Below are 16280 nucleotides of genomic sequence, written 5' to 3' on the forward strand. Positions count from 1 at the left end.
ACAAAACAAAAATAACATGGAAAGGCAAGCAACTTAGGTATGGTGACTAACAATTCACCACTCTCTGTGACGCTTACTTGAACCCAGCACTGTGATACCCTGATGGTCAGTCTTATAACCCAGCCTCTATTAAGTGACGAGTGAGCAGGTAGCCTATACAGCACAGATACACTGAACAAAAGCATGATTCCCATCCCTGGCTGGACAGTGCAAGATTTCATGCTATTCTTATTATGAAATTTAAAATTAATTAAATGTTTAATTCTGGAATTTGTGAGCCGTGGCTGACCACAGATAACTGAAGCCATAGAAAGTAAACCGATAGTTAAGAGAGAACTGCTGTATTTAGAAACTAAGAGATTATCTGACTTACAGACTGCCTAAGCTCTTTTGCGTCTCTTTTCTGCTGCAATTGTGGTTAATCATTACTTGGTTGGTCATTACTACTTAACAGTACAGAAACCACGATGAATGAAAGAAGTCTAAAAATCTCTGCTACTTTTCTTTTTGGTGTTGTTGTTTTTTTTTGAGACAGGGTCTCACTATGTAGTTCAGCCTGGACTTGAACTCATTATGGAGCCCAGGCTGGTCTCCAACTCATGGCAATCCTCCTGCCTCAGCCTTCCCGAGTGCTGGGATTACAGGCATGCACCATCATCACACACCTGGCTACTTTTGCAATGTATACAACTAAACACATAAAATGTTTGATGGGAGAAGCAACTGAAAGAGACTGCGGTTAAAAGATTTAATTTTCTTTATGTCCTGTTGCTGCAGATAACAGCTTACAAAAACAAACAAAAAAATCTACCTCTGATAGCCACACAGAATGCTGTGAACCACTTACCTTTGTCCCGAGGCTGTTGCAATTGGTGATGGACCATTAGGGGTTCGAGGTTCTTCACAGGTACTCATCTCCATTATCACTTTATCTAAAGACTAATAAAAATATTAAGAATATAAACAATTTCTTGGATATTTTATTTTATCATGCATTTTATTGTATATTATGGAAGTATATTTAAGATTCTTTTCACAGGAGCAAAATACACAGGAAGTAAGCAGAGTAATTTTATTTTGTTTTATTAATTAATTTATTTATTTTTGAGACAGAGTCTCACTATGTAGTTGAGACTGACCTGGAACTCACTATGTAGCCCAGGCTGGTCTCGAACTCGCAGCGATCCTCCTGCCTCAGCCTCCCCAGTGCTGGGATTACAGGCGTGAGCCACCACACCCAGCTAAGCAGAGTAATTTTAAATGTGCCTCTAAAATTTAAAGTCAAATGCCAAAAAATGGAAAACAAAGTCAGGGATTTAGCTCAGTGGCACCAAACCTGCCTGGCAAGCACAAAGTTCTGAGTTCAATCCCTGACACACACACACACACACACACACACACACACAAAAAAAAAAAAAAAAAAAAAAAAAAAAGAAAGGAAAGGAAAACAAAATACTCAGCCCTATTTCAATGCATTTATGTGGGAAAAGTTGTGCATATTCTATGAGCATGGGGAAAACATTCAGAAGTATCCAATGGCTGATAAGATCATCACATTTTATGAAAGTGTAGTCTCTAATGCCCGAAGTATTACACTATAAATTGAAAAATTATAAACAATCCTGAACCACCCCTAAAAAGCTTATCCTAATCTAAGACCTGATATATTAGACATAAAATTAAGAAAATTATGAAGCAAGAAATACGAAAAAAATAAACACTTCCATAGGAGAAAAGTCCTTTTTCAGGGCAATAGTTTTTTTCTTGAAGAAAGATGCAATGTCTTTGGGTAGGTATCACTGACACACCTAGAGTCACTCTTTATTCTCTACTTCACGTATATATTTATTATCATCTACAATCACACAGCTTTAGTTATGCACTCGTTCAGTCAGTCTGTATTAATATATAAGTTTTCTCAGGGTACAATGCAGGTGCTCAACAAAAATTTATGGACCTGTGTACAGGCAGAGGCTCAGGGTAGCTTGTGTTTAGCATGCTCACAGCCCTGGGTTCAATCTCCAAAGTGGCCACAAAAACAAAAACAGAATAAATGAATCAATAAATGATCAATTCTTCTCAGTTTTCCTTAAAAAGTAAAGTAGAGGCCGGAGATGTAGCTCAGTGGCGCCATGCCTGACTGGCAAGCACAAGGTCCTGAGTTTGATCCTCAGTACTAGGGTTGGGGGGTGAAGTACAGTAAAGAACACAGTACTTAATTCACTGTATCAGTAAGAGCAAAAACACAGAAAGTCTAGATCACATGTTATTAAAGAAACAATTCCATAATATGCCAATAAAGAGTTAAATGATACAGGTAGGCACAGTGGTGCATTACTTTCCCTGTAATCTCAGCACTTGGGGGCCTAAAGCCAGAGGATTACAAGTAACTTGTTTCAAAATAAAAAATGAAAAGAGCTGGGGATGTAGTTGAGTGGTAAAATGCTTGCCTAGCACGTGTTTGCCCACTAACAACAACAAAAAAAGAGCTAAGAGACACAATAAAATAAACCAACTTTGCCGGGGATTTAGCTCAGCAGTTCAGTGGCCTGCCTTGCAAGCTCAAGGACCTGAGTTCAATCCCCAGTACCAAAAAAAACAAACCGCAAAAAATAAATAACTAAACCCACTTTGAACATGACGTTCTAGACCAGCAGTGGCGAACCTATAGCACACGAGCCATAGGGCACTGTTTGTATCACTGAAAGCTCTAAAAGGTTCACCATCACTGCTCTAGACCTAAAAACTTTAAATCTCTCCTTATCTTGAAATTCAAACTTCTCATATAAGGGCAGAAAAAGCTAAGTCCAACCAAAATAAAAGGAAGTTAGTGGTCAGAAAAGCATTTCCATGAAACAAAAGAGTAGAGATAATTTGCATATATGTGGGCTTATTTCTAAAGTGGCTTCAGAACTTACCAAACAGATAGGATGTGTTTTCAGTTTTGTCCAGGGGATCTACAAATAAATATTTTTTCTTTAAAACGAATTATTAAAAAGCAATTATAAGACAGTAATCAACAGATGCTCTAGTGACAAACATCAAATTCTATCAGATGATTTTTTTCTTAAATTGCAAAACTGAACAGCTGTATTTTCTCAATCAACTGTTTAAATAAAAATTGCATGTTATTTTTCCAAGTCCTTAAAATATATTTTAGTATATTAATTTAAAAGAGTTCCTAGAGCCAGGCATGGTATTATGTGTGCCTGTAATCCCAGCACTCAGGAGGCCAAGGCAGGAGGATAACTCAAGTTTGAGGGCAGTCTGGGATACACAGTGAGTTCAAGGCCAGCCTGAACTACACAGCAAGTCCCTGTCTCAAAAAACTAAAAAAAGTAAATACATAAAAATAAAAAAGCACTCCTAGCCAAACACAATCACTATTCACCTAGCAATTTGTGTAATCCTAGAATTCTGACCAATACATTTGTAGATATTCAAAACATACAAAAGGCCATTAATGTAAAGTACAGGCAATAAATTAAATAATGTTCAAACACTAAATTGTCAAGTCTCTGTAGATACGGAGTTTATGGGAGACTGAACCAAAATGGAAGATGAGCATCAAAGGAACAGGAAACCTTACTTTTTTTTTTTTTTAAGAAAACCAAATTTTAATTTTATGTAAAAAACTACTATGCAGTATTTGTATTAAGCAGGTCTCAAACTAAGCCCCATCTTTAAGAGTAAAACTGTACAACTTGATGTGTTAAGATTCAAAGTTAAAATAATTCACAGTAAGTAGATTTAACAATAATGAGTAAATCAACTTAAAAATCCTCAAAGTGACAATGAAATAAATCAGGAAAAGGGTTAAAGGGGTCCTAATAAAAATATAATGTGTACACTAAGAAATAAGTACCCCGTCTGACAATAAACCGCATAAAACGTTCGATGCAATTATTTTATTACTAACAAATCAACAATTTTACTTAAAAGATTAATAAAATTAAATTTTAAACAAAACTAAAATCTACCAATTATTAAAATGTTAACATGACTTCAATTACATTCAAAACAATCATAATCAGTTTATGCAGATTTTTCCTAAATTATGTTCATAAAATGTTTCTTTATAGAATTATCTAAAACAGTATTTATTTCAAAAGACAGAGATGAAATAAAAAATGAAAACAACGAAGTCCCTCCACAGGAACAGAGCCTTACCCTAATGGATGCCTTATTACAGAACACTTTGTTGATGGCCAGCCATGTGGGTAAATCCAACATATTCTGGAGCACCTCTTCATCCAACTCCAGATTCTTCAGTTCCCCTTCTCCTTTGAGGGTACTCAGATTTATCTTGTCAGGAGACAAATTTTTGGTAAATCTGAAAAAGAACGCACGTTGCATTTATTTCAGCGTCAGTCACTGTGGCCCGGAGCAGCCGCGCAAACACGCCGAGCATTAACAGGAGCCGGCAGCACTGAGAGCCACAAAGGCCGGCACCACCGAACAGTCGTCCTGACCTCTCACACAAGCGAAGGCCGTATTTCCGCAGCGCATGGCTTGGCTCGAGGCGGCGGGCAGCGCCTGGATTGCATCGGACAGACGGACGGACGGACGGCGTCACGGCTGTCCAGAGAGCGATGCTCATCAGGCAGCCCTGCTGCTTTTAGAAACTCTGATCGCTCCAGAAATAGATTCTGGAACATATATTTTGTTCTAAAAAGTTGAAGACTATGTAACTCTGCTTACCAGCCCACTTTGGTGCTTTCTGTGTGACTCTTTGAAACACCACAAAAAAAACCCTGAATTAGGTGGACAAGCGCCATTTATCCTTTCTCCGAGAGTTAAGGAAACGGAAGCACAAAGTGCTTCATAAAAGCGCCGAAGTCACGGAGAACAGAACCTGAATCTACTTACGATTCTCTATGATGACTTAAAAGTAAAAACACTTCAACTTTTTTTAAAAAAGGCAAAATAGCAGGTAACATAAAAGTGAGTGAAGTTAAATACTTAAGCAAGCAAAGGTACCGGGACATCTGCACGGCCCCGTGCCAACGAGAGAGCATCAGTTCCCACACACGTCTCCTCTGACTCACACCTGAGGCAGGTTCCATCTGGATTCACATCCTCGCACAGAACGTCAACCGAGAAATACCAACTTCGTTTTCAGCCCACACTTGACAAATGACACCAAGCGGCACTACCCTCCCCACTAATCATGTTTGATTCAGGACCAAGAAGTCTGCCATACACTGCCAACGCTAACCACAGATGATCTTCAATAACCTGCCGCATTCCTGAGGCAGAATGTTAGAGCTTTAGAGTCCAGTGAGTAATCGAGGCTATTCAGGAATAACGCTGGTAAGCACTACACTCCAGCCACCCCACCTTGTGCAGTTTCCAGGTGAATTAGACAGAAAGTCAAACGCAAGTTAGCAAGACTAAGACTATCACAGCAGCGCTGATGTAGAGCTTCTTTGAAACAAGGACTTTGGAGCTGACAACAGGATGAACAGAGGCTAACTAGGCAAGAAAAGAAAGTATTCTCAGTAGAAAGTAACAAATGAGCCAGGCGTGATGGCGTGCTCCTGTAATTCCAGCACTTGGGAGGCTGAGGCAGGAGGATCGCTGTGAGTTCAAGACCAGCCTGGGCTACATAGTGAGTTCCAGGTCAGTCTCAACTACATAGTGAGACCCTGTCTCAAAAAACAAAAACAAAACAAAACAAAAAAAGTAACAAATGATATGAAAGTTCTGAGGTACAAGTAAGCATCATATAAAATACTGAAGCCAGGCATGGTGGTGCACACCTGTAATCTTAGCAGTCTGGGAGGGGCTGAGGCAAGAAAACTGCAATATCAAATAGGGACTGCGATCCTGTGTACTATTATAGTTTTCGCACCAAAGAAACTATTCGGTATTTCAGTTGGAAGTAAAGGGCTAAAGGTGTAGGGAAAGTGGGAAGGGTGGGGGAAAGGTAATAAGGGAGAGGAAAAAATATGAGAAACTGAAAAAATGGAAATAAAGTGTTTGTAAATGGGGAGGGGAGTGGGGGTGAAGGGAGGGCAGGGACAAGGGGGAAAAATGAGAACCAAGACCTATTATGTAAAGGTACAGAATCCCAATGATGAACCTAACTGTATTGTATACCTAGATTGTACCAATAAACTCAATTAAAAAAAATAAAAAAGACCATGTATTCCAAAAAAAAAAGAAAAAAAAAAAACCAAAAAACAAATAGGGACTGGGTAACTTAGCAAGACTCAGTTTCAAAATATAAAATCAGGGGCCTGGGAGGGGCATTTAGCCAGGGGTAGGGATTTATCTCAGTGGTTCCTCCGCCTGCTTGGAAAGCACAAGGTCCTGAGTTTGATCCCTGGTACCAAAAAAATAAAAATAAAAAAAATCAGGCCAGGGATTTAGCTCAGTGGCACCACACCTGCCTCACAAGCAACTAGGTCCCAAGTTAGATCCCCAGTACCAGGAAAAAAAAAAATACAAAATCAAAAGGGCTGAGAATATAGCTCAGAGGGAGGAACCTAGGTTAATCTCTAGCACCTCAATCAACCAAGTAAGTAAACAACCAAACCAAATAGCCAAATAGGTAAACAAATAAGATTTTTACAAATACAACTGAAAGGAAAAAAAGATGAGCATCTAGAACGCAGCAAACCAGCCGGGATAGCAGACAATAAACCTGGAAAGACGAAGCTCAAGGCAGGAGGCGGGAGTGGAGAGGGCACTAAAAGCTCTTGACCATTTATCCATCCATTCAGTACATGTTAGGGACTGAGGGTCAGCTCAGTGGGGCTGCGGCCTGCCTTGCAAGTGCGAGGACCCGAGTTCAATCCCCAGTACCAAGAGAATAATTTTAAAAATTAGTTGATACTTATTATTTAATAGGCACTGGGGATTTAAAATGAACAAGAGATAAATCTTTGCCTCTGTGGAACTTGATACGAATGAAAAAGTAAGTTAAATATACGGTAAGTCAGATTCTGATAACTAGAGAAAAAATAAAACAAGACAGTAAGTGTAAGTGAAGGAGGACAGGAAAAAAGTCTTACTAGAAAAAAGACATTTGAGGGCCGGGGATTTAGCTCAGCGATTCGGTGGCCTGCCTTGCAAGCGCAAGGACCCGAGTTCAATCCCCAGTACCAAAAAAGAAAAAAGACATTTGAGAAAGAGCTAAAGGAAGCGAGCCAAATCAAAAGGATATGGCTACACAAATATCTGGAGGAAGCTAGCTACAAGCAGAGGAGCAGAAGGCAAACACATGAGGTGCAAACACGACTGACAGGTCTGCAGAGCACCGGAAGGCCGCTGCGGCCAGAGAAATTGGAAGAGGACTTTCATTTTTAAACGGCCACTCTTTCAACGGCATAAGAAAGGAGAACTTGGACAGAGCCAGGAGTCCCAGAAGAAGCTACTGCCATGGCCCAGGTGAGAGAAGTCACCTGGGACCAAAGCAGAACAGTAGGAGGAGGTGGGTCTGACTGCAAGACAGAAGTCGAGGGTGACGCACAGCTTGTGCTCGGAGTAACTGGCAGGTACAACTCTCTGGCAGGTACAACTCTCTTTCACTGGGGTCAAGAAGACAGGGAGAAGCAGACTGGAATTCAGGTTCCGGACTCAGGCTGTCCACAGCTTGCTCGTGAGATGCCGGTCAGAGGGCAGGAGTGCAGCCCAGGGGAGAGAGCACTTGCCTAGGACCCTTGGGCCCTGTGCTCAATTCCCCAAATCACTGGCACCACTGTCCCCGCCACCACCCACATATAAAACAAATGTGTGTTAGATACTTGAGAAGAGATGTCGCCTGGGCAGGGGAGAGGCGTCGGCTGCAGACACAGACTCGGTGATCACCAAGATGGCATGAGCGTTACGAGATAGGAGAAACCAGGGGAGTGAAATACAGTAGAGAGGGCTGGCAACTTAGCACGGTGGTGCCACCGCCTGCCCCTCAAACATAAGGACCCCAGTTCAATCCCCCTACCAAAAAAAAAGTACACTAGAGAGAAATACAGTGGGGCTCAAGGACTGAGATCAGAGACCACTAAGAGGCCAAGGGCATGTAAAAGACTAACAAAGGAGTTTAAGGAGGAACTGAGTAAAGTAGGAAAGAAAACAAATTTATTTTTTCTTAAAGAGGAGAGAAATCTCACAATGCTTGTATGCTGGTGACAGCGATGCAGAGAAGAGAAAACTATTACTGGCACTAGAAGGTCAGACAAGTACGGGAGCAAAATCTGTGAGTAGCAGGAAGCAGACACAGTACAGGAGAGGAGGGATTGGATTTGGAAAGCACAAGATGGTTCATCACCGGGAAGACGGAAAGCAGGGCTGCTGGCCACGCACATGGCCAGTCTATGAAGGGGTCCTCTGACTGCTCTTTTCCCAGTGCACAGGGAAGCAAAGTCATCAACTAGGAGAAAAAAAGTAAGGAGAGGAATGTGAGAAACTGTCACATTGAGAGGTGTAAGAATAAGAGACTAGAACAGTAAATTACTGGAGAAGTACTAAGACGTGAAAGTAACGATGACGGTTTTTTTGTTGTGAGACAAGGTCTCACTATGCAGTTCAGGCTGGTCTTGAACCCACTATGTAGCCCAGGCTGGCCTCAAATTCATGGTGATCCTCCTGCCCAGCCTCCGGAGCACTGGGATTACAGGCACACGGCACCATGCCTGGCAGAAGCAATGGTAATGAATTTAAAGTGTAACTAGCTATTTGTGTTTTCCTCCAAAAAAATATAGTTGCTTGTTCTGACAGCATTGTGATTTATGTGCACCTACAGCGAACAGCGAGAGCAGTCCAGGGAGAGATCATCGTGGTATCACGACAGACCGTGGATCTCGGCCAGGCAGGGAGGCCTAGCAGGAGAAGAATCTTGCAGCAGTGGGAGGTGAGTGCACCGGAAAGCAGGGAGGTGCCAGAGTGCAAAGCGTAAAGCTGAAACTAGAAGGGGGAAAGAGCAAGTCTGGCATCTGCCTAGGCTGACAAGATCACTGACAGATCAAAGAAGAGGATGCCAGATACCAGAAAGGACAGGATCCATGGAAAGAAGTCAGTGATCTTTGGGAAGGGGCCCTATTCCACATGAAGAATTCAGCGCTTTTTCTCAGGGAGCTGGTGCAGGATTCCACATGGAGGGAAGCCCACTGGTTTTATCCGGATGCAGTCTCCCCCTTCAGAGCAGCTCGCCAAGCTCAACAGCTCGGAAGCTTCTGGAATTACCGCCCTTCTTTCCCATCTCTGCCATCCTGAAGCCCCTGGGTGCGTGACCTCCCTTCAGCAGCAAACTCCTGCTCCAAGGCCTCGCTCTGGTCCAGGTCCACATCTGTGAAGCGTGATCCCAAGGAGGCAGTACTGAGGTGCTGCGGGCCTGGGGGTCCTTAAATCCTCGGAGGTTTGGAACTCTGATCCAGCCCTCCCTCCCTCCCGGTTTCAGATATCATCACTGCCTGGATCCCAGCGCCCCAACCCCTGCCTCCCACCGTTCACATGAGGCGATCCAACAGCAGCAGGACTGCACATGTGGCCTTCAAAACCACGAGCCTAATAAACCTCTCTTACTTCCTAAGTGGCCTGTGTCAGCTTCCATGTCTGTCTTAATGTACGCTGATAACTCTAAGGAGTGAAATCATTGTAGTCATATCGTCTCTACACTAAAATAGGGAAACTGATGCAGCAAGTGATCGCAGACACGCCAAGCGCTGGAGTTAGGAGCTGAACACGGTCAGCCTAAGTCCTAAGCAAACGGCCTTAACATGGTGCCACGGTGCGGATCGGCCCGGCCTACAGGTGCAGGAAGGCAGTGGGCTGCAGGAGCTCTCCCCAGCCAGTCTCTGACTGCCCTCCAGCACACAGCACATGACCTCAGTAGGGCTAGGACTGAACATACCGGGTCTCCTCCCCAAGGCTGGGCAGACTCCTTAGAGAAGTTCTCTGGGTTGTGATCAAAAAGCTCAATTCAGAAAATTCCAGTGCTTTAACTACTTAAAGCTGTGAACAAAAATTGTACAGAGGTCTTTCCAGTCTACAGAGAAAGAAATGGAAGGAAAGACATTTGCTAGCACTTACACTGACTTTATACTTTGAAAAACAAAAATGTTTTACCTTGAGAATAAAATTTTCCAAGAAATAAAATTAAGATGTTTACTACTTTCTTTCAGGTTTTTTTTTTGTTTTTTGTTTTTTGTTTTTCCTGGTACCAGCAATTGAACTCAGGACCTTGCACTTGCCAGGCAGGTGCAGCGCCACTGAGCTACATCTCCAGCCCAGAGGTTTACTACTTCCCATCATCTGTTCTACAGCATGCTGTATAGTACTAAGTCACAGCAGGTTCTCAGTTCACACATTCATCTGTTTAATTCTGAACACATCTGAGGCCCACATCAACTGGCCCGGGACTAATGAGGACGCAGGGTTACTGCCGCATGGCACTGTGGGCTCTACAGTCTGTCAGGCTGAGGTGTGCACTGTCCCTTGCAGTCCTTCAAGTATGCTCCATGTTAGAAGCTGTTCACCTTATTACGCCTCTTCCACCCTTTAAAACCAAGTTTGGGTCATGGTGGTGCACACCTGTAACCCCAGCACTCGGGAGGCTGAGGCAGGAGGATCGCTGTGAGTTCCAGGTCAGTCTCAACTACACAGTGAGACCCTGTCTCAAAAAACACCAAAAAAAAAAAAAAAAAACCAAGTTCAAATTTATACTCAAAAATAAGTTTATATAACTACGTGAAGATGGACAGTACTAATTAGAAATGGGTTGATTCTGGTTAAGTGACTTTTCTTTATGGGAGTACTGACGATTAAACTCAGGGAGTGCTGAATTGCATCATGGCCCCTTCAATTTTTAAAAAAAGAGAGAGTCTGATCCAACCAAGTGTGGTAACCCACGCCTGTAATCCAGCACTCAGGAGGCTGAGGCAGGAGGATTGTCATGAGTTTGAGGCCAGCCTGGGCTGCACAGTAAATTTAGGGCCAGCCTGAACTAGAAAGCAAGACTCCATCTCCAAAGGGAGGGGCGCAGAGGCAGAAGGAGGCTTACTAAATTGACCAAACTGGCTTGAAATTTGAATCCTCCTGCCTCAGCCTCCCAAGTAAGTGAGGTTTTAGGCATGAACCATCATATCCAGCAACTATCTTTTAACTAAAGAACACATGGACCATTAGTTTTCAAAAAATTAGAATAAAATGTAATAAACACAAAATAGTTCCAAATAATTTTTTTAGAAGGCACTCAGAAAACTACCGTTCTTAAAATTTATCACTGGGAACATCAACATGATCTGTAAATACAGCCACAGAAGAGTAAGTTAAATAAATATTTACTGTCTACATAACATCCTAAACGCTATTTTTTACATTTTTTATCAACATTCAAGTTAATCCCCAATATTATGTCTACTTGTAATTTTTTTTAAAAGAAAAAAAGAGTCTTTCCGTGCGGCCATCCAGTCGTAAGGAGGCGGAGGCCCAGGTGTGTTCAAGATTCCGCTCCCGGTAACCCGCCGTCATGGCCGAGGAAGGCATTGCCGCTGGAGGTGTAACGGACTCAGTACTGCCTTAGAAGAGGTGCTGAAAGCCGCCCTCATCCAAGAGGCCCAGCACGCGAGATTCACCAAGCTGCCAAAGCCTTAGGCCGGCGCAAGCCCACCTTTGTGCGCCTGCGTCCGACTGCGATGAGCCTGTGCACGCAGCTAGTGGAGGCCCTGTGTACTGAGCACCAAAGCAACCTAAGGACGTCCAGTGACAGCAAGAAACCAGGGGAGTGAGTGGGGCTCTGTAAACCTGGCCAGGGAGAAGGCGGGAAAGTGGTTGGTTGCAATTGTGTGGTGGTTAAGGACTATGGCAAAGAATCTCAGGCCAAGGATGTCATTGAAGAATACTTCAACTGCAAGAAATGAATGAATAAAAATTTGGGCTCACTTCGAAAAAAAATTAAAAAAATAAATAAAAGAAAACAAACAAGGAAGGAAAAGAAGACAAGGGGCAATAGAAAGAACGAATCCACAAAAATCAAGGGCTGGGATTTGGCTCAGTGGTTCCACCGCCTACCTCTCAAGCATAAGGGACCGAGTTTGGAACCCAGTACCAAAAAAAAAAATCAGTTATTTGAGAGCTTCACTTTTCTTTGTTGTTGTTGTTGTTTTTTTTTTCTGGTACCAGGGATCGAACTTGAGACCTTGCATTTGTGAAGCAGGTGGCGGAACCGCTGAGCTAAACCCCCGGCCCCTACTTTTCTTTATTTGGCTTACTACACTGCTTTATTTGTAAAATTTTGTGAAAATATATTTTCATAAATCTTTAAGTTAATTTCAATTTACAAACAAATGAAGACAGAAACTTCTATGTAAGGAAAAAAATATGAAGTTGTGCATATATTTGCTTATCATTACAAAACCAAATGAAAAAACCCGAAGACAGAGAAGGTGCTTACCTAACGAGGGGGAGGAAGAGGCCAGGAATGACAGCCCTTTGACTTGGAAAGAACAGTCACACTTTACATATGTAAACAGTGAAATGGGAAGGGAAGTAACTAAAACTGAAGCAGAGAAACATGAGCCTAACTGTATTTCCGAAAAGGCGCAGCCCTACCTAAGAGAAAAGAAGCGGGGAGGGAGAACGGCCGACGGGCAAGAGACACAGACTAAAATACATCTTGAGCACAAGGACGTCTGGATATGGCAGGATGGGGAGAATGCGCGTGAGGGGAACCAGCAGCGCCTTGCCTGGGTGGATAAAAGGACGCCCAGGAAAAGGAGGCAGCCTAAATGTCCAAAGGGAGCCGATCCCTGCAGCTGCGATCCAGAGTGTGTTAGCTCTCCACTGCAGGGACAAAGCACCTGAACAAATCAACCTATACGGAGAACGGGTTTATTGTGTCTTGGTTTCAGAGGTTTTAGCCCACAGTCACTTGCCTGGTTGCACCCTGGCAAGGTGGTGCATCATGGCAGAGAGAACAGAGCAAGAACTGCACCCCACACGGTGTCCAGGCGGAAGGAAGGGAGAGGAAGATGCCAGGGTCCCAATATCCCCTTCCAGGGCACACTCCCAAAATACATGGGGTCGAATAAAAGGCCTGGGGCGACAGTGCCGCTGTACAGTATAGAAAAGAAACAGGGAAGAAGCCAGCCAGCCCACATGTACAGCAACCTGCACCTGCACTGCAATCTCAGCACGGTGGGAGGCTGCGGCAGCAAGATCACAATGTCTGAGCCCAGCCTGGGCGATGTAGCGACTCAGTGAGACTCTATCTCAAAAGATGTGTGCACGCACCTGTGTACTTCTGCTACTCAGCCTCCCAGTGCTGGGCCCCTATTGAAAGGTGTACATTTTATAACTGATATGACACTATAAATTTTAGTCGTGATTTACCTAAGCTTGCATCACATTAAAACAAAAGTCCATATAGCTCTTTTATTGCCAAAGCAACTTGAAATAGTTTTGTGAAATAAAACATGTCCAAGTTAAATATAATAAATACATGGGAATAGAATCACAGAGCCTTAGAGCTAAGCTGTTCTGACCTGGTTATGTACCTTCCGCCGCACTTGTTTCTCCATTCATGTAACTAACTCTTGAGACATGATTTTAAAATCTCAATCAGCATACATTTTTTGAAGTATTCATCTTGCCCCAAAAACTATCTATGGTTTTTATTATTGGACATGTTGTTAGAGTCACATGCCTAATACCATTCTTCCAAACTTAAGAACTGCTTGTTTCTTGAACATATTTTCTTAAATAACAGTTGCAATTAGAAACCATCATTCTTATTCTACATTTATTTTATGCTACAGCATGAAAAACTAGATTTTACAGGAAATGTAACAATGGATGTAGGGCCAGGGATTTAGTTCAGTGATGCCGCGCCTGCCTCACAAGCACAAAGTCCTGAGTTCAGTCCCTAGTATCAGGGGGAAAAAAAAATAATGTTAAATTGCTTTTAAAAAACCTAAAAGCAGAGACTCTTAATCTGCAGTTCTTGGATGGGCTTCAATGAAGTTCATGATATTTTGCCAGATTTAGACACAGAAAAACCTAACCACAACTGCTTCAGAGAAAATGACTTAGGACACCCCCAAAATGAATTATTTTAGCACTGGGATTTGGTCATATCCTCCCCTGCCCCTACTGCTGAACCTAGTGCCTTTATACTGATCTATATCCCACACCTTTTTAAATTTTTGAGACAGGATCTCACTAACTCCTTAAACTCCCAGATTGGGTTTGAACTTGCGATCCTCCTGCTTCAGCCTCCCAGAGTCCTAAGGTTATTACAGTCTTGTGCCACCTTGCCCAAATGATTTTAACATTAATATAATTTCATTAACTTATTAACAAACAGCTCTTCCATGTTGTCTTATTTTTATTGTATGATAATTTCATTATTTAACTTATTATGACCAAACACCTCTTGCGTGGCAATATACATTTTAAGGATTCACTCTTCTCCGGGAAGCATCAAAAATCACAAAGGAAATGTGCATATCTAGGGTGATCTTTAACATACTTCTTTGATTCCATCTAACTGATCTAGAAGTTAGAATGAGTTGGGGCTCAGTGTCGCCACAGGATCACAAGCACAAAGTCCTGAGTTCAATCCCCAATGCCACCAGAAAAAATAAAGAAGAAGTTAGAATGGCACTAGGCTGCTCAATCATAATTCTTTCCTCCAGAAATCTGAAACTAATATACTACTTCAGGGTCCACCTGACAAAGTAACAATGCAGTATGACAGAGAAAGAAACACAGACCTATAACATTTTAGAGTTAAAAGGCTCCAGAAGATTCTTCTCCATCATTTTTCATTCTCCTGAAATGGACTCAATTCAAACTCTTAAAATAAAGTAGTATATTTGAAATCACTAGCTAGCATCAAGACTGTGTGCTCCTAAAAAGATTAAATTCTCATTACATATGAAGAGACCCTAACAACCAGTATCTTTATGTAACAAATTAATTCAACAGTTCTGCTTGACAGTATTCAAAAAAATTCCTAGATGAGGAATGTACCATAAAAGCACACTTTAAAGTTATACAAAAGAGGCTATTTTGGAAAAAGACTTCCCAAAAATCTGACAGACTGCCAAATTCTTTGGCTAGGAACATTAAGTTAATAATCTACAACTAATTACATCTTGTTGGCAGACTTCGTTATGCAGCCATAATGATCCCTCTAAACAAAACTAAAAACAGAAGCCAGGTGGCCCACAGCTATAGTCCCAGACACTCAGGACAACAAAGCAGGAGGATCACATGTTCGAGCCCAGCCTGGGCAACAGAGTGAGCCCCTGTCTCAAAATAAAAAATTAAAAAGGGGCTGGGGATCTAGCTTAGCTAGAAGGTGCTGGAGTTCAACTCCTAGTACTGGGAAAAAGAAAAAAGACCAAATGAACAACAACAAAAACTCTGAGAAACAGATGGGGTTTTTCAACAGAAACCTTCACTTCCTCATATTTCCCCTCCACCTCAACTGGTTCCTCTTGTAATCTGGCCTTCTCCTCCTCTCGGGCCTAATTGCTTTCCAGCCCTACTCTGCCTCACTATTTGACGGCTCAAAAGTGAAGTAGCTAAAAAGTTTTAGAATTTTGAACATGAACTAAGGTAAGAAATAAACATTACAATTTAGTAAATTCACACTTGTACACAAAAAACACAAAAATTTCACTTAGCAATAGTTTCATACAGTCTAACACACTCTACTCTCTCTTTTTCACATGGTGATCTTAGCCTACTGAGCTGACTTCACGAGCTAAGCTCCGAACCACTGTACCGTAAGTCTTCCCTTGGAATCCCTCAAGGGATCGGTTCCCTGACTCTCACCAAGGACATAAAACAGCACAGTATTTGCACACAGCCTACAAGTATCCTCCCACACATCCTCCTGTATAAAATAAATCATCTCTAGTGTCCTTAAGCCCTGAAAACATAAATGCTTGCTACGTAAATAGTTGTTATACCATATTGTTTAGGGAATAATGAAAAAAACTGTAGCTTTTCAATACAGGTGCATTTTTTCAAATTGAAAGTGTTCAATTTGAGATACAGAGACCAACTGTATGTAATACATAGTGACTAAGGAATGCAAGTTGGTTTTACATTAAAAAAATCAACTACTATAATTCACCATTTTAAAAGAAAAATCCTGGGCTAGGGATTTAGCTCAGTGGTTCTGTCACCTGCCTCCCAAGTGCAAGGACCAGAGTTCGATCCCTGGTAAAGACAGACAGACAAGACGACAAGACAAGACAAGAAAAATTCTGTGAGGATCTCAATAGCGGGATAAAAAGGCATTTAACAAAAAAAAAAAAAAAAAAAAA

General features: G+C 42.1%; 1 protein-coding gene and 1 pseudogene across 1 annotated transcript in view; one reads left to right on the forward strand and one right to left on the reverse strand.

The window, feature by feature from the left end:
* Uhrf1bp1l (UHRF1 binding protein 1 like) overlaps positions 1-16280 on the reverse strand; it is a 90953-nt gene that overhangs the window by 47162 nt on the left and 27511 nt on the right. Inside the window, exons 3-5 of the mRNA XM_010631405.2 lie at positions 4171-4333; positions 2919-2957; positions 848-939 (exon numbers count right to left, since the gene is read on the reverse strand). Coding sequence (XP_010629707.2) covers positions 848-939; positions 2919-2957; positions 4171-4333 — 294 coding nt within the window. The remainder of the gene's footprint in view (positions 1-847; positions 940-2918; positions 2958-4170; positions 4334-16280) is intronic.
* Positions 11471-11876, forward strand: LOC104867112 (annotated as a pseudogene).

The sequence above is a fragment of the Fukomys damarensis genome, unplaced genomic scaffold (assembly GCF_012274545.1).
Source record: "Fukomys damarensis isolate Sample0158 unplaced genomic scaffold, DMR_v1.0_HiC HiC_scaffold_15, whole genome shotgun sequence".
Taxonomy (NCBI): Eukaryota; Metazoa; Chordata; class Mammalia; order Rodentia; family Bathyergidae; genus Fukomys; species Fukomys damarensis.